General features: G+C 40.8%; 2 protein-coding genes across 5 annotated transcripts in view; both read right to left on the reverse strand.

Annotated features, from left to right (window-relative positions):
* GGCT (gamma-glutamylcyclotransferase) overlaps positions 1-19,512 on the reverse strand; it is a 1,150,694-nt gene that overhangs the window by 823,413 nt on the left and 307,769 nt on the right. The gene's annotated exons all lie outside the window — the stretch shown is intronic.
* NEUROD6 (neuronal differentiation 6) overlaps positions 5,411-19,512 on the reverse strand; it is a 779,410-nt gene continuing 765,308 nt past the window's right edge. For 3 of the 4 annotated variants that reach the window (XM_050783253.1, XM_050783252.1, XM_050783251.1), the window contains exons 2-3: positions 8,547-8,673; positions 5,411-7,093 (exon numbers count right to left, since the gene is read on the reverse strand). In XM_050783253.1, coding sequence (XP_050639210.1) covers positions 6,200-7,093; positions 8,547-8,564 — 912 coding nt within the window. In that variant the 5' untranslated portion in view covers positions 8,565-8,673 and the 3' untranslated portion in view covers positions 5,411-6,199. Of the gene's footprint in view, positions 7,231-8,546; positions 8,674-19,512 lie in introns of those variants that run through there. The other variant, XM_050783250.1, reaches the window with a different exon arrangement.

Genomic DNA, 19,512 nt, shown 5'->3' on the forward strand with positions numbered 1-19,512 from the left:
GGTGTGTTGCAGTATTTTAGGAAGATTAATTTGGCATTGGGGAGTGGGCTGGTTGTAGGGAAGGTGGCACAGGGGACATTAGTTGGAGACCAGGATATTTGTCCAGGTATGAAGTGAGAAGAAGAAATCAACAGAATCTGGAGACTAACTTTAAAGGGGACAGCCAGAAAGAGAAGGAAACAGGAGAAATATTTAGTATCACTTTTTTTGCAAAGTGCTTTTCATATTCCCAATCTCATTTAATCAAAGAAGTCTCAGTGAATTTACTCACAAGAAGCTACAGGAAAGTTCTGGAAGGGGCTGGCAGGAGGGGCAGTGTTTTGGAGAGGGCTTTATTATAGACACAGTGAGTTTTAAGAGTGAGTGGGATATCCAAGTGAAGATATTTGGTGGGCTGCAGCACAGCTCAGGAAGTCCTCATGTAGATGGGACAGGAGATGGGAAGTGGGATCACTGATGCAGTGGAGAGAGGTGCAGAGGCCTAAGTGCTGGTGAAGAGTTGAAGAAGAGTAAACAAGGATGAGGAGAACCGCAATAGCTTGAGAAGGCTGGGACAGCTAGAAAGCAAAGAGAGTAAGAATTGAAGAAGAGTCACTGGACTTAAGTAACTTGTTTTACTTCTTATGATCTTTATTTGACTGGAAATTGAGAATGGGCAGTTGCATCACTTGTCCGAGGGCACAGGCTAATGTGCATCGGTGGACAAAGCTGGTCCTCGAGCTTACAGCCTGCAGTAATCTTCCATAGCTGCTTAGCTGGCACTCAGGGCCTTCTGTCATGATATTTCCAGCCCACTTTTCCAATCTGATATCCTAGTTCTTTTTATTAGTGGTTTTCAACACCTTAAAAAAAAAAAGCACCCACCAGTATTCTTTGTCCAAATGATATCATAGAAGTTAGGGCAAATATTACAACATTCAGTCTCGACTGGATGATACCATAGAAGAAGATCAAAGAGGAGATCAAAGAGAAGGCACTGAAGAAGTTGAGGTATTCTGTGTCAGGTATTTATTGAGAACTTTGGGAAAGAAAAAGAATGAGAGGTTAGTTGGGGCTTTAGGATGATGAATAAAGGTGTTTGGTTGTTGTTTTATTTTGGTTCTCCAATTTGGGTCTACAATTAGCTCCATCTTTGCCTTGGTTAGAGCATCATGTCATATACTCTAGCATGAGAGGACAGATTGTAGACCCTCTCTTCCTATGTCCCTGGTATAGAGCTGCTCAAGAGAAGAACTCGAACTTTCTCCTAATTTGGATTTTCATTGAGTACCTGATGAAGAAATAGGACCCCTTTGGAAGAGGGAGGATATCCCATAAATAGGGAAGGTATCAGAATACATAAGAACATTCAGAAACAGGCCTGAGGGGAGCCATGTTGCAATTGCTCTGAGTATCAAATGGCTACACTTGAACCTACCCTGACTCAGCACACGGGAGTGGCTGAGTGCCCTAGAACCAAGAGGGCTGGCTGGTTAAAGCAAGAGAACTTTACCAGCAGGAGCTTGGGCACTCTGCCTGCTCTTTAAAATAAGAACATGCTTTTCTTTATGGGTCAGAGAACCAGAGATAGGTGATGAGAGATAGAGAAAGCAGTTTCGAAGGGGGGTACAAATGCCCAAATGATGACTGAGGTTAAAGGTGGGCTGATGAACTAGAACACCAGCCACACAATGTTTCATTGGAGGTGGCATCAACAGGGGCAATCTGGGCATGGGGAATATGACTGAGAAAAGGTGCAGGTAGAAACAGGGATGGGAGATGAAAGCAGGTCCCTTCATGCCTTCAAAACACAGACAGCAAGAAACCTGAGGTCATGCATTTTGCAGATGAGAGAGAGACTGGACTTAAGGACAAATCTTACCTAGCATCTACAAGCAAGGGATGCCTAAGAGACATTCGTAACACAAATGTATGTGGTCAAAAGCGAAAGAGATAATAGAAGCCAAAAGAGAATTCTTGGGAAAAATATAAGGTACCAGACAGGCGAGGAAGGAAATGGGTGGACAGTAGAGTTCAAGGCATGGCTACGTGCCTAACTAACATCCATTTTCTCTTTCATTCTCACTGATAGGACCTGATTTTATTCCAGGTGGCAATATACTTTGTTGAAAAGGATATATATTTCCCTGCTTCTCTTAAATCTACAATTAGTAAGTACAAGTCATTTGGTGGGGCTTCTATAAATATTCTCTAAAGGGGCCTGATCAGATGGATGGAACATCCTTTTACCACCATCCTCCTTTTTTCTTTTCTTTTCTTTTTTCTTTTTTTTTTTTTTTTTTTTTTTGAGAGTCTTGCTGTGTCGCCAGGTTGGAGTGCAGTGGCGTGATCTCGGCTTGCTGCAACCTCTGCCTCCCAGGTTCAAGCAATTCTCCTGCCTCAGCCTCCCCAGTAGCTGGGACTACAGGCATGGACCACCATGCCCAGTTAATTTTAGTATTTTTAATAGAGATGGGGTCTCACCATGTTGGCCAGGATGGTCTCAATCTCTTGACCTCGTGATCCACCTGCCTTGGCCTCCCAAAGTGCTGGGATTACAAGAGTGAGCCACCGTGCCAGGCCTCCTTTTTTCTTCTTAATTGGAATGAAGAAGCAATGTCTAGAACTCCAGCAGCAGTCTTGGGCCAGGAGGTGAATGAGAATGGAAGCCCCACACTAAAGCTAGTGGAGTTGAAAGGTAGAAGGAGCCTAGGCCCCTGGTGTCCCTGGCACAACCGTATCAGTCCTGGACTACTTCCCATGACTTCTCTATATGAGAAAGAAGTACATCTTTATTTTGTTGAGACCACTGATTGATATAGCTATATATCCTGATAGATCTAAAACATAGATCATATATGTACACACATACACACATATATGTAAAACCTAATCCTAATAAAGGAAAAAGAACAAAATTGTGTGAAGGCAAATATAAGACTGACATAATTCAGCTCAAAAGAAGAGATGTCTAATCAATATGGAAGACAATAGTGGTTAAAAGCATTCAGAAGAGAGGAAGATTTTTCACACTGGGAGGTGAGGGAATCATGAGGTCAGAAAAAGAGCAAGGATTTTAACCCAAACCTATCCGACCCCAAGCCTTGCATGCTCTTTATACTATACTATTTTCCCTTCTACTGGAGTGCTATCTTAAAAAGATTTTGCAGTGCATGGCATCTGTGATGTTGGTGTTTGAATGAACAAGTCATATGATTTCTCAGGATTGCAATCAAGAGAGAACAGGAAGAGCTCTGCTGGGGAAGAAAACTGACAGACAGCCAGGGTGGTGTGTAAAGGACGGGTTCCATGCCAGGGGTTATCAGGAGCATCTGAAGGAGGACTAAGCCACAAGGATCGCCCAACACCCCGTCACACACAACACACTGTCCCCCACGGCAAGCGTCACCGAAGAAGGGAGCATCCATCGCATTTTTGCATCCAAGTTTTTAAAGAAATTTCATATTCTCAGGGATCTGTGCCCGAAAACCCGGCTCTTTTGCTTGAGCTCCTTATGGACAAAGCTCTGAGATCAGAAGCTCTTGGAGGTTTGCTTCTTCCTCACTCAGCCAGCTGCTTTTCTTCCTAGCTCTCCCACATTGCCAGAGAGGGGCGGGAGGATACATCTCCTGTTGCAATCTCTCGTTCCAACGTGAATTTGTGATCCCGGAAAGACTGTGCGGGTTTCAAAAGCTGTCTGAACCAAGGTTCTGAGCAGGCGCGAGGCTGTTCTCAGCTGGGCAGCCGGTCACCTTGGAGCAAGAATCAGGGGAGAAAAATGGGGCCCAGGGGGTGGGGGAAGCCACACCTATTCTGCTAGTGATTTAACAGGACCACTTAAAAAAATAAACCAAAAAGGCCAGATTCTTCCATTTCCAGATGCTTCTTCACTTTCTTGCTGCTTGCTCAGACAGGGTGAGCAATGGTCGGGCTTTTAGTGTCTGAGGGTCCTTAAAGAGGCCTGGGAGTCCCGGACACAGTGCCAGGGAAAGCAGGTTTTCTGCGCATATGGGAGGAAGCAAGCGCGAGTCACTCCGGTGCAGAGAGACAGGCAGAGGGGACAGACGGTTGTCTAGCTTGGGCAAACTTCTGTCTACCTGGGGCGGGGGGCACAGTTCCTCCTCTCTCTCTGGCTTTTCCCTAAGCCCTCTGGGGTTTGAATGAACAGGTGCTAACACACCAGCTTAGAAGGGCGCGTTCAGCACCCGCGCCAGCAGCTGCTCAGCACCTTTGCCCCTCGGTGGCGGCTGCCAGGCGCACCAAAGGCCCAGGATCGTAAAGCTGGAGGCGTAGAGGGAGAGGGCGACGCCGTCCTCTGCAGAATGGGGCGCGGGCCTCGCAGCCTCGGCTCAGGAAGTCCCGCCAGCCGTAGGAGGGGCAGGGCAGGGTCAGCTCTCGGCTGCACTTGGGCAAGAGAGAGCTGGAGCTATCGCCGCCTGCGCCGCGTTCCTCCTTGTGGCACAAGGGGCGGGTGAAGGGGCGACCCCCTTTCTCCCTCTCTGAGCGAGTGCGGGGCAGTCTCCAGGCCCGCGCGCTGCGGTGCGCTCGCCGCTCTCCATGCCACCCGGCCCCTTTCCTGGGCAGGCCAGGTCAGTGTGGGCGCCGCGGCCCGGGTTCGCTGCAAGCCCGTGTCCCGCCCCCAGCCCCCAGGGCGCCCACTGCGGGCGGGACACGGGCTTGCAGCCTGTGCCAGGGCGGCCACCGAGGGACGCGACGCCGCCAGCAACCTCTCCCCGCGCCGCCCGCCAGGCCCTGCCGGGCCTGCGCCGGCTCTGGCGGTACAGACATGGCCCCCGAGGGGCAGCGTTGGCCAGGCCCACCCAAGACCTGCCCCGTCCCGCCACCACTGTACCCACTTTCTCCTGCCCTCATCGGTCTGCGCAGCTGTCCCCGCTCCTCCCCCTGAGGCAAAACTGCACCAGAGGGCATCTTGGCAAGGTCATTGCCACCCCGCCCACGATTGTAGAAGAGGCTCAATCCTGTTTAAGAGGTTTAGCTCCCCAGGCGCTATTAAAAGTAAGTTTTTGGTGGCCTTCTATAAGGAAACTTTTAATCACACAGAATTTAGCCTCTGATCGGCCAGACATTTAAACGGCGCAGAGTAAAACCTTCCATTTTTAACATCCACTCTGGTGTTTGCTGGAAATTTGCCACCGATTTTAGGCTCGAGCTGAAGGTTACCAGGATTTATCATTGTTTCCCCAGGATGTTTAACCCTCATGGGCTTCTCTTCTTTCATTTAAGACACTTGAAAAAAACAATTCTTGTAAGCGCTTTGGCCATTTTGTTTAAGAAATTTGTTTTAGCTCCTACGGTTTTGTAATCCAGAAATATTTCTGAAATGAGGAGTGGGGACTATTGGAGACAGAAAGCAGCTGTGTACCAGGAAATAATAAGTAGCATGCAAAAATATCACAGCTAATAGATGTCCTTTACGAGTGGAAATATCTATGTTTAATTGCCTTAAAAATGTGGGTTGGAAAAACACAATTATACATTGTGATAACAAACCTGTACAGTTAATTTCTGAATAATACAAAACAAGTGCTGAAATTTTTTCTTGATGATTGAGATAATTGTCCCCAAATTATGACATCGGCTACCCAAATATCATGTTGCCCCATCTGCAAATACTTAAAGAGGAATAGTTACCAATTGAATTCATTTAGATTCATCCTTAATAAAAACAAAATTGCATAGCTTTTTATATTGTTGCAAATGCATCTCCCAATATCATTGTCAGCTTAGTGATATTCTCAATATTTTAAAATTTCAATTTTTAAAAGATACATAATATATAATTCCTAATAATTATAAACACATCATTTTATTCATCTGATTTTCATAACATGCATTTTATAATTACTGTACAACCAAAATAGACATTGAATTATGCTGTGTGCATGTCTTTATTCAACAGTATATTCTTAGACACCTTGTTCAAACAAATTAAGTAAGTTTAAAATAAAATTAAAAAGGAAAAAATCTTTCCAGTAGAAACAGAATCACAGTGCTTTACAGACAAAAGGAAAGGAAAAGAAGTTCTCATACGAAAAGAGATTTATTATTACATAGAAAATTCTCACAATAGTTGAAACACACTTCAGAAACTAGTAAACACCTTAGATAGAGTTGTGCCAATTACTCAGCCCACAAGCATCTGCTTTGTCTTAATTAGACGGGGAAGGTGAATGACCACTGTTTATTTTCATTTTCCTCATTAATTATGAAAAACTGCATTTAATTCATCTTGCATGGTGAGAGATTGGCTGCGCAGATGTAAGTCGTAAGGGAAGTGGCTGTCGGTGGGCAACCTGAACATGGCACCCTGCCCAAGGGGACCCCTGGGTGGCACTGCACAGTAATGCATGCCGTAATTGTAATTTTTGCCATAGTCCAAGGTTTCTTCTTGCTTCAGGGAAAATATCCCATTATAGTTAATTGGGGGAGGACTTAAGGGACCTTCAAACTGGGGGCTGGCACACTCAGGGGAAGTACTTTCATAGAAGGATTCATACGCACTGCAATAATTGTAGGGTTTCATGGACTTGGAATTATCAAGAGTCCCATGCCCTGGGGGAGTGGTGAGCTCAGGGCTGTGGTAGGGTGGGTAGAAGGTAGAGTAGGGTGACCTTGTGTGGTGCGCAGCCTCCCCACCCTGACCCATCAGGAAACTCCTGGCGTTGAGCTGCAAGCAGCCTGCCACCAAGTTTGTAGTTGGCTGGGAAAGACCTTTGCATAAGTTTTGGACGAATGTGAGCAGATCTGGTCTCTTGCCGATTCTCAGAATTTCAGAAAGTGCCCAGATGTAGTTTTTGGCCAGTCGTAAAGTCTCTATTTTGGACAGTTTCTGGGTTTTAGAATAGCAGGGGACCACTTTTCTTAAGTTGTCCAGAGCGTCGTTGAGGCCATGCATCCTGTTCCTCTCGCGCGCGTTCGCTTCCTGTCTCCTGAACTTGACCCTTTCCAATCGCAGCTTGGTTGTCTTTTTTTTCCTGAGACCCCTCCTTCTAGGCAACCCATTTTCGTCTTCTTCTTCCCTGTCTTCCTCCTCTTCTTCTTTCTCGGTTTCTTCTCCAGGGGCCCTTTTAATGCTTTTTCCTCGAAGGACAATCTGTTTGGAAAAGCTTTCTGGTTTCTTAATTTGCTTCTGGTCCTCGCATTCTCTAGAAAACTTTCTGCACATCTGGGATTCTGGCATTACAACAGACTCATCAAACGGTAGTGTTAACATGGTTCTCTAATCTTAAATTACCTGAAAAAATGCCAGCACAATATTTAAAGAGTTTTCATTTTTAAAGTTTATACACTTAAAACATATTTAATTATTTAATCATAAGACTACAAAAACACGTGGAAAAGATTGATTCTGGGCTGATTTTTTAACATTAAATATAATTTTGAGTTTGTGAAGGTAAGTAATTATGAAGACATTGATGCATTCAATAGGATTAATTTATATGAGCAAATTATCAAAAGAAAATAAAAATGAAACATATAATTATTGTGATCACCACCATCTCCATTTCTCTTTGCCTTTAAACTGGATTTTAGTACCCCCCAAAAAAGATTGTGGAATTCAAACAAATGCAAAATATGAAATTTCAATGCAGAATTTCATTAATTCCAATTCCCCTGAGCACAAAATGAGAAGATAAACCAGTTTTTAAAATGGAAAGTACTATCTCTCCATTAGCTAACAAATTTGTGTTCTTTTTTAAAAACAGACAAACAAACAAACAAAACCTTAACTTTATTTGCTGTATCACACAACTGTGAATTTAGATAAGTGGGTGTGGGAATATACAAATTTAAAGAAAAGATTATAATCAGAGTCAATTTTTAAACTGATTTTTTCTGATCAGTAAAGAATTATGTAAAACAGCACTATTTTCCCAGGCTTCAAAAAGAAAAGGGGATTAGGCTAATTTGGAATAAACTCTATAAATAAATTTAAAGCATAAAAATCACTGGCAATTTCTTTTAATTAAAAAAAATATTGAGACTGATTTTATTTACATTTAAATTTTTTCCGAATAGAATTGTCTGATTACTGCTGTTCAAATCATCCTGGACAAAAACCACTCTCGTAGTGTTTTTGTTCTACGAGCCATACAAGTCTCCCTCTAGCTAATATCTGACAGGAACGGTCCAAGGATTCTGACTGCAATTGTGCACGTGTGTTCAGAATCCCAAATGAAAGGGGAAAATAATTTGTGTTTCAAATGCATTTTGGTTTTTGTTTGGTGAAGCAGCAAGTATTTTCATCTAAAGTCTTCAAACAAATAGGCACATTAAAGCAGAGACTTTTCAGTTTAACAATCTCCAGCCCCCTCAACACACACATATACACACGAACACATACACAAACTCTTAGTAATGTCCACATACTTGCAGTGTTACATAATAGCAGTGAAAGTATGTGATAATTACATCATAAGAATGAAATATGATAAGAAGTTATAGATGGCAAAGAGCATATAAATACTATAAGACAGTGACACTGTATCTTTAAATACTTGCATGCAAAGCCAGCATCAATTGAAGTATATCTTTATTTATATTACCTTAGGTTTTAATTTCATTCAATAATCAGTTTTCATTTTGGGTCTTCCAAATCTTTTCAGGCTGAGTGTCGCATCGTCTCCTGGAGTCTCTAGATCTGTGTATATCTGCACTATCTCATTGATCTCTAAAAAGTGACATTGATGCCAACTGCCAGAGCTGGTACCCATGCCATCTGCTAGTGACGTCACAGGGCAGAGAGAGCCATGTGATCCTCTCTCTTGGGACCTTCATTCTGCACTGATCATCTGGCATCCCTGTAAGTGGGTACCAGCATTCATGCATCAACACAGAAGGTTAGACTGATAGGAAAAAATCTGCACCAGCATTTCACGTACAGTAGGTGCATTTCTCCTCGAGCTGCTTCGGTTTCACTGGCAATCTGTAGAAATAGCTGTGTTAGTGTTCAGTTTCGCCCTGCCAACGGTGCAAGTATTAGGTGGTCGTTAATATTCCATTCATTTACAAGGTGGGCTTTTGTGTGAGCAAGAGGTTTTTGTTGTTGTTGATGATGTTGTTTTGTAAAGATCACCATCCCATTTGTGCACCTGGGTACCCAGGGAAAGAAAGCCATGAAAAGGAGCTGGAAACTGGTCTTAAGATGTTTAACCAAACTAAGATTCATGTAAGTGAACAGGGGTCAACAAAGGTTTCATTTTCTTGTTTTGTTTCACAGCATGTAACTTATGAGTGTGTGTCTGTGTGTTCTCTTATTAACATGTAAGACTTCTGTGCTTCTTAGGGATTTGGAATAAAAGAACAGCTTCTCCATCTGGGGTCTGTGAAAGACATCCTCAGATACTCCCCTTCCTACACTTGCTGGTATCTTTCACCAACTTTTGCAGAGACACTGCAAGTCCATTGTTAAGGATTTCAAACTACATACTTTGTCCTCTGCGGAAAGTCACTAACTTCACTCTTTTATTGTCCCTTATCTCTTCCCAGCATTAACTTGCTTGTTCCTTCTCATTTCATTTCAGACACAATAAACATAAAATTTATCACTTAGGTTTTTGTCTTCCTCTCTCTGACATTCTGCTGAGTATTTTAATCAAAGATTAGCTTTCCTGTTTTTGTTTCTTTTTTTTTTTAACTTTCAGATTTTTTTCTTTCTCTTAAAAATCTTGTCCTCGCATTTTTCTCTAGACTAACATCAATTTAAATATCTTCTTGTTCTTTTATCAGTGTCCAGTTGTTTTTCCCGATCAAGTGTATTTCAGATTTATTTTTTTCCCCACTCCACACTTTTGATTTCTTTTTAACAAAAGCAGGGTGGAAACAGTTAAGCAAAGCTGGCAAAGCCTTATAGATAAAATGAACTGTGGGGCCAGAGACAAACTCCACCTTCCTCCCCTTTTCTCTTCTCCCGTGCCCCCACCCCTATAAAGGACATTTGATTTCAGGATTGCCTGCCAGTAAAGTAAAAAGTGAGCTTACAAATAAATAAATAAATAAAAGTTTTAAAATAAACAAATAAACACAACCTTTGTTGTTTGACAACTGAGTAATCTCTTTCTATAAAGTGAGAGAGTATGCTTTTGGTATTAAAGTAATCCCTGGCAGAGCTGTAACTGTGGAATCTGTGTTAGCATTCCCCTTATAAATCCCAGTTTTGAAGGGTTTAGAATTCTGCTGCTTTAATGCACTTTGGATCCAAATTGGCACCAAGGGCCTCACACTAAATTCAATTTTGCTCCTGTCATACCCAACTAATTTCCACCTTCTTCAAAAAGTTGCTCGACTTTTCCTGGACAGTTCTAGAAAAGATGGGGAAGTCGGCAAAAAGTAGAAAATATGTAAAAGCAGATCATTTTTCTCTCTTAATGGCCCAGTAAAAAATGCAAATTAAAATAAGAGTCAGACTATAAACTCCTAAGTTAAAATAGGTAGGCTGGCCTAGCTCTTGTTTTTCAAAAAACCAGATATACCATAGTCACTCTAAAATTTGTTGTTTAAGAATATATCACTTGGTAATGGGTGCATTGAGTATGTTTCATATGGCTTTTAATTCAAGAAGTACACACAGTTTTTATATTAGCATAGTGAGTTTCTATAGGAAGGCTAGTTGCAGAATTTTGTTGGTCTCACATATGGTTTAATTTTTAAATGTAAAGGAGCATAAGTATCAGAGTCATGAGCCACAAAGCAGCCAGTGCTGTCTTGAATTTTGTATATTGCACCATATTCTAAACTTGCAAAGTCTCCAAAAGCTGCATTGTATTAAAGTCATCACAAACATGAAAATCAAAATCCAAGGAATAGATGACATGATACGCCAATAGAAAATTATCATGAATGTACTTCATTGAAAGGGTGGATTTTATATTTTATCTTGGCATTTGCAGAAAAGTGAGAAACAATTTATTGATAAAAACATTTGAGGCTGTGCTATTCCTGCCTTTGAACATGAAAGAAAAACCTTTGGTGCTGATGGGGTGGAAGAACAGAATTAGTGTTCAGGTTTTCTGACTGCTAATCTATTGTTTGGATGCTTTAGCTTTTCGTTTTTTTCAAAAAAAGGGGGGGGAATAAAAAGTTGTTATGTCAAGATTTAGCAAGAATTAAGTATGTTTGTACAATAATGTTTCAAAAGAAATTTTGTTATGCATTTTCTACTATAGTTCTAGATATGCAAATGCCTGTGCTGTTAATATGCATTCATAACATACACCATAAGGGCTGTTCTACTCTTCTGCTAAGAAAGCATGTTAACACCAATACTCCAAACAGAAATACATTCTGACTTATAGATGAATATGCAGAGTATGAGAAGTGTATTATCACCATTTCTATAATGTAGTTTCTCATTTTACAACAACTACCACATACCAAAGTTCATATCTATAACTCATTTTGGTATTAATTTAATTGAAAATGATTTTTGTTTCTGGGGCCATGGAATTTTATAGATTTTTTAAAACGTGTCCGATGTCTGCCTGTCTGCCTACTTCTTTCTTTCGCTGGGTAAATGCTCATATTTCACTCATAAAAATGAGCCATGGAAAATTTAAATATAATTTTGACTCTGTTGTAAGACCATAAAAACCAAAAGTCCCAATTAAGGCTCGAGTGTTGTTGTTTTGTGGTCATCCTGTTGGTGCCTGTATCTTAGCAAGTGGAAATTCTATTGACTCCCCTTTTCACAGTCCCCTCATCATCTGAAATCAGTTTGAAACATGACAGGCATTTTTCTCAACTCTCTAAGGGTATAGGGCAACAAAATGTAGACTGCTACAGGATCAAGCAGCACAAGCCCAGGACCAGAGTTTTGTACCCAGATGTGGGGTACTAACACACAGAGAGACTGATTTTGAATATTTTTCTCTATTTCCTTCCTTCCTTCCTTCCTTCCTTCCTTCCTTCCTTCCTTCCTTCCTTCATCTTTCTGTCTTTCTTCTTCTTCTTTTTGCCTTAGACAGATCTTCAGGGTGCTCATGAAGCTTGTGAGCAAAGCTCCCCAGTGTTAGTCCCTAGAGTTTTAACTTTGTGATCCCCAGTGGCTTGAAATAGTTTTATGGCTGTGGCAGTGTCCCACCTTGGAAAACAGCCCTTGGAATTTACGTAAAAGTGTTTAAATTATGAGGCAAAATATAAAACAACCTCATTCCCTCAAAGCCTTAGAGGGCTTAAAAATATAATTTAAACATAGATGGTACAAAGATGTTGTTTATATATACACATGAGGATTACGTAGACTAAACAGATAATCTGTAACAATGTGAGGGCAACTCTTGGATTGCTTTTTAGATTTACTTTAAGGTGAAGACTACACTGAATTATCTTATTATTATGTAATAAATTATATTTGTTGTTTATGTGGCTCATAAAACACTGCAGTATTCAGTCTTCTATTATGCTTTGCTCAAAATAGCACTCCTTCTAGAAATATTCTTTATTATTCTTCCCCCATGGAACATTTTACTGACCAAACCACATTTAATTTTTATTTCTCATTTGTTATTAAATAAGGACATCTAACTCCATTAGTTAAAACTTCTACCAGTATGAGAAAACTAGTATTACTGGACTGAGTTCTTATAATTCCAGCCACAAGTAGAGAGACGATGCTTTAACTTTTGTGATCTCACTGCAAGGAAATGTACAGTTTTCTTTAGGCTTTAAAAATATCAAGAATAATGTGTTAATCCTAATTACTACTTTTTATAATACTGAATTAGAAATTATTGTTCTATTCCAATACATGTAGTGATTATTTTTAAACATAGATGACAGAAATACAATTTGTTTCTTTTTCCTATTACATTCATTCATTTTGTAAGATTGAAGTAAGACCATTTTATAAGACCTTTACGCAAGAGATGCTTTTGCAAAAGTTTTATACAAACTGCATTTCTGAAAATCAAGTTTTATGTTCGGTAGATGGTATGATGAAGTGCAGGCTGTCTTAACACAGACGATTCCTGGATGGATTTGAAGAGGTCCTTGAGCCTCCCAAGATGCTGTGCAAATTTGGCACGTATGTACATACGTGCACTTTTCTAAGGAAAGGCTTTCTTTGTCAGATTCTAAAAGGATAAGAATGACAAAGAGTATTTTGACATTTTACTAACCTTGTTTCAAATCTTGATCCTGCTGTTTAATAGCTGTAGGTTGTTCATTCGTTCATCCATTCATTAGTTCATCAAAATCTTATTGAAGATCTATTTTGGAGTAATTCTTGACTCCTCTTTTTCTCTCACATCCCACAATCAATATGTCAGCAAATCCTCTCAGTTCTATGTTAAAATTACACGCAGACTCTGAGCGCTTTTCAGCAATTGTCCTACTCCTACTCTGACCCAGAACACCATCACCTTTCACCTGGCCTAGATGGCATTGGGCTTTCACTCTTGGCCCCTTACATCCTATATAGGATTCTCAACTCAGTAGCCAGAGGCATCTGGTTAGAACATAAATCAGACTGTGTTCTCCCGCACTCAGAACTCTCCAGTACTTCTCCTCTCCCTCAGAGCAGAGGCCAAGTCCTGGCAGAGGCCCAGCGGTTTCTCCTGGCTTCTGCAATTCCATTTTCTGCTTTCCCCTGGACTCACTCATCTCCAGTGACACTGGCTGCTGGTGATTCCTTGAACGCTGAGGCACACTCCCACCTTAGGGTCATGGCACTGAACTTCCACCTGGCATTTTCTTTTTGCAAATCCCCATTGCTCATTCTCGCACCCTTCAAGTCTCTGTCCACACGGCCCCTCTCAGTGAGGCCTCCCCTGACTCTCCTAATTTATACTGTAGCCCTGCACCCACTCATTCCTCTCTATCAATTTTCCTGTTTTACTTTTCTCTGTAGTACTTATCACTTTCTAACACAATACATTGCTGATTTCCAGTGTGTATTAATCTACATTTCTAATGCTTGCCCATGAAAGCCACTAAGTACATACTTGTTGAATGAAGAAATGTGTTCCGGGCACTGGGTTAGTGACAGCCATTCAGCAGTGTGTAGAGCAGCTGTACAAGGCTGTGGGGAAGTTTCCAGTCTAGTAGGGGAGACAGACAATGAACAGGTAAACACACGCATGTGGAATGTACACATCAGAGGCTGCAGAGAAAAATGGGAAGACCTATTTGATTAAAGCACTGAGGAGCTCTTTCTGAGTCATCCTTTAAGCTGAGACGAGCAGGTGGAGCAGCAGAGGCAGGAGCTCATGCTGTTTCTGCTGGTCTGGGAAGACCAGAAGCAGTGCCGTGACAGTAAGCCCTGGATCGTCCAAGGGTGCCTGGGTCGTGGTAAAGTATTTTGAATATATTCCAAAGGAAGCCTTTGGAGAGCTTGAGGCAATTTAAGATTTGAAACATTTTCTTTAGCTGGCTCCAAGGAGAAGACTTGGAGAGGGCAAAAGAAGAAACCAGGAGAGAACAGACAGGGCTCAGGACACACTATCCCAAAATATGGCATATTGGAGCTGAAAGAATTTGAGAAGCCTTAGAAGCAGGAAGATCTCTCAGACCTTCCCCACCTCTCCCTTGAAGCAGATGATAAAACATAGGGAGGATTTTCTTTTTTATTTATTCCTTTCTTTAGAGACAGTGTCTTGCTGTGTCGCCCAGGCTGATCTCGAGCTCCTTGCCTCAGGTGATCCTCCTGCCTTAGCCTCCCAAAGTGCTGGGATTGCAGGTGTGAACCACCACAGCTGGACCAAGAAGGATTTTCTGACCTCCCCTGAAGCAGGTCAGAAGACCCACATGTGAGAGGTGCCCTCCCTACACCCAGACAAAAGGAATCATTTGTCTTTGAGGACACGGGAACACAGATTTGAATCTGAACAAACAGATCGTGCTAAGTTTCCTCAGTGTATTACCATTAGATTATATTCTTTGTCTCATCATATTTCTTCTTGACTCTTCATTTTTATAAAATCCAGTGTAGAAACACTAAAGTTTACTCTTTGTTTGGGTTGTCATTTCTTTATGAAGGCTCCCATGTCATAGAAAACTTATTAAATAAATGTGTATGCTTTCCTCTGGTTAATCTTTTATTATAGGGACCTCATCCATGAACCTAGGATGGGTAAGAAAAGAGATATTTCTCCTCCTCCACAGAAATTACAAAGCCTGTGAGAGTAGACAGAGCTGGAGGGGATGACTGTGGCCCCAGGTTGAGTGGAGACAATGGAAAAGGAGAAAAAAAGGAGGCATGGAAATATATTTTGGAGATGGAATCGACAGAATTTACTGATTGAATGGATGTGGATTACCTGTAGGAAAGTTACAAAACCTCTGATCATGAGGATGATGATGATGATGATGAACAAAGTATTCATTCATACACAGGGCACCAAGCATCAGGCTAAGGGCTTTATAAACATTAGCACATTTGTTCCTTGCAGAGGTAGATGTGAGTGTCCTCATTGTAGAGACAATGAATCTATGGCTCAGAGATATTAACTAATGTTCCTGGACTGCTCCGTTTTCAAGTGAGAGAATCATCATTTGGACTTAGGTCAGTCTGAATCCAAATCCTACCTTCTAAACTACTATACCTTACCACCCTAAGAATTAGATGATCAATATCAATATATCAATGAACTGCCTACGACTGCCTCTGGTATAAAATAAATACTGAATTAATAACACACATTAAATGAAGTAGCAAAATTTGACCATGAATCTATTTACAAAGTGAATAATTATCTTAAGAAGTGACTCTTCTTAAGTCACCAGATACATTATACTTTTCTATGCTTTTCATTTTTGGATCAATGTGTATAGGTAGTTGTAGACTGTTATGTATGGTGAAATCATATAACAATAATTACAAAATTACAATTGTCATGACAACAGCTTTTTTTTGTGTGTGTGTGTGTGTGTGATGGAGTCTCTCTCTATCACCCAGGCTAGAGTACAGTGGCATGATCTCGGCTCACTGCAACCTCTGCTTCCTAGGTTCAAGTGATTCTTCTGCTTCAGTCTCCTGAATAGCTGGGATTACAGACAGGCGCCACCATGCCCAGCTAATTTTTGTAATTTTTAGTAAAGACGGGGTTTCACCATGTTGGTCAGGTTGGTCTTGAACTCTTGACCTCATGATCTGCCCGCCTTGGCCTTCCAAAGTGCTGAGATTACAGGGGTGAGCCACCACGCCTGGCTGACAACAAGCTCTTATTTGACTCAGAAGAGTTGAGGGTTGAGTTGTTCAATTTTATTCCTTCATTCTTTTTCATCCATTCAACAAAACTCTTACTTTTTATGTTACTGCTGTAGATATGAGAGGAAATATGGGTACATAACAGAGGCCCAGCTCTTATGGAAGTCAGAGTTGAATTAGGCACGTGAAACGCATCCATAATCATCTAATTAAAAATAGTAAGAGCTCGCTATAAGAGAGGTGGTTGTTAGGGATAAATAAAACATTTGACTAGAGCTTGCAAGTATGTGAAGAATTTTCTTTTACTTTTATTTGAGATATAACAGAGACTGAAAAGCACACATGACATTGAGTTCACAGTTCAATTAAACTTTTCCAAGCTGAACACATCTATATGACAGGATCAAGAAACAACACCGCCAGCTACCCAGAAGCCTCCTTCCATCTTACAGCTACCAGCCAGCCCTCCCCCAAATAAACCAACAACTTGACTTCTAACTGCATCAATTAATTTTGTCCATTTTGTACATTATACAACTGAAATCATGGGCCTGGTTCCTTTACCTCAACTTTTTTTGTGTGACGTTTATTCACATTGTACGCAATTGTAGATTGTTCACCCTCGTTGCTATATAGTATTCCATTGCGTGACTATACCACATTTTGTTTTTCCATTCTGTTGTTGATGAATATTTGGGTAATTTCTAGTTTGGGATTATCATAAGTGCTATTCTAGTACATTTAATTTAGTAAACATATATATGTTAGCTGCATCCCATTCCTATGTATATATCCAACTGAAATGTGTACATGTATTCTGTGTGTAGGACTTTAAGTTTCATTTAGAATGAGACATTTGGGAAAAGGTAATCTTTACTAATTACCTACCTGACAATCACACACATCCTAAAATCATTACACAAGTTTGATAACATTCTCCCAAAGCTATAAACACACTAATCAAGAAGGGTGTTGATCATCAATCTACAAATATTTCTTGAATGATTCCTTTGTATCAAACAACTGTGTTTGATGTTGGAGAAAGCAGAAGACACAATCCATTCATTCAAAGAGTCTAGAGATCTGTTGAGGAAGTAGAACCGACATTTCGAAGCATTGAGATGCACCACTCTGGTATAGAGTATCAAACAAATGAATATCTGCTTTGTTTTCCTAACAGCCTTTTGGAAGACAGTGCAAACCTAAGATTATGCAGTAGTTTACCAAGAACATATTTCAGAATACTTGCCTTTAGAGAGTACTTTAGTGGAAATTTAAGTTTTCAAACACTATGGCTAAATTATTAAAACTAATATTTGATCAATGTTAATATGAAGACTAATTTTTTGAATACATTGTGCTAACTTTTCTGCATATATTATGTAGTTTTTACAACAGCTATATGAGGATTATATGCATAGGCAGACTGGTATAGTGGTTAAGGATGACAAATGGCACCAGACTCCCTGGTTCTGCTACTTTCTAGCTGGATGACCCTGGGCAAGGTCTCTATGCTTCAGCTGCTCTGTCTGCCAATTGGGACTGGTTCTATTCTTAGCTCATAGGTTGCTGGATATAAAGGGCTTAGAATGATACCTACTACACAGGAAGCATCGTGTTATTTGACAGATTAATTTAAAATAAAAATTGAGGGAGGGTGAGAGAGTTGAGTATAAGGCATTTATGTGAAATAATTTCTCAACTCTGTGAAGAAAGGACTCATGTCTGTGGCAATGTCCCACATTTGGTCATTCAAGCGTTCAGGGTGTAGCTGGAGAAGATTTTTTGTTTGTTTGTTTGTTTTTTGTTTTTTTGAGGTGGAGTCTCACTCTGTCGCCCAGGCTGGAGTGCAGTGGCGCCATCTCGGCTCACTGCAAGCTCCGCCTCCCGGGTGCTCGCCATTCTCCTGCCTCAGCCTCCCGAGTAGCTGGGACTACCACCTCGCCCGGCTAATTTTTTGTATTTTTAGTAGAGACGGGGTTTCACCGTACTAGCCAGGATGGTCTCGATCTCCTGACCCCGTGATCCACCCGCCTCGGCTTCCCAAAGTGCTGAGATTACAAGCGTGAGCCACTGCGCCCGGACGAGAACATGTATTATATTGTCAATGAAACCTATTATTCTGAAGGTATTATATAGATTTTTGCTTGCAATTTCAGCACCTTGGACTAGGAAATATGGCAATGTTTTAAGGACAAATAACTTCTCAGTGAAGCTTGAGCCAGGCTACAAATCTTTCAGTGACTTGAACTTCTTGGCTGTGCATACTCCAGTTCTTTCCTACAGAAGCACTGCAGGCTTTGTTCTTTGTTGCTACCTACTTTCAACTACTTTCAAATCTCTTGGTGGCTTTGATGGAAGGAGTACATGGCACAGCAAGAAGACACACAGAAAGCATTTTCAGTCCTGATGTTTACATGCTTGCAGACAGAAGTCAGCAAGGTGAGTTTGGAAACTAAAGCTTTAGGTTGAAGGCTGACCTTGCTAAAGCCACAGATTCAAATGGAAAAAGGCAGGAGCTAGTCACCACCAAAAAAATGAAAAAGCTGAAATCATTATTTGTCTTTTAGTATTTTAGACTTCTGGTTGGTTTGCTCTGTTTTGTTGGCAAATTTCATCTAATTACAATATATTTTTCATTTGTGTTTTAAAATAGCAATCCTAACCCACTGTTATTATAACATATGTGGTAAGTTGTTATTCCTAGGGTGGTGATAAATTTGTGGCAATCCATTCGCATCCTCATGGATTGGAAGTAATCTTTCTCCTCTGATTTCCCACTACACTTTGTGCTTCTATTATTGTGCTTTAGCGTAATCTGCTTTGTAGTATAGCTATTTGGGACTGCATCTGTCTCCCCTACTAGATTGTGAGGACAAAAATGATCTCGGATTTCTGTTTGTTTCATTTGGCTTTGCATTACCTGCATCACATAACACACTGATTTGCACATAGTAGGAACTCAATAAATATTGATGGTAGAATCAATTGATCAATTGCAGTTACAGCAGATTTGGCTGCAGAACACCTCAGAGCAATGAGGCCCATCTGTCAATAAAAGCTGTGATCTTTGCCTCATTAACACCATGGCTAAACAATGAAATAATAAGTCAGTGACAAAAGGCTTTGTGTCCCACATACCATAAGCTAGATTGTAGATTATGTAATTCCTTCAGCAGTAAAAAATCCTTTGGAAGGCAAGAGGCTATATAGTAGCAATAATGATCCATAATTTTATGCAGTCTGCATGTGAAGGTGGACCCCAGCATACTCTCTCCTGGCTTTTTCAAAGGAACAAGGCTGTCCAGTGCTAATTATTTCTTTCAAAAGCTAGAGTAACTTTTTTTACTGAGCACCCAGTGTAATTT

The sequence above is a fragment of the Macaca thibetana genome, chromosome 3, assembly GCF_024542745.1.
Source record: "Macaca thibetana thibetana isolate TM-01 chromosome 3, ASM2454274v1, whole genome shotgun sequence".
Classification (NCBI taxonomy): domain Eukaryota; kingdom Metazoa; phylum Chordata; class Mammalia; order Primates; family Cercopithecidae; genus Macaca; species Macaca thibetana.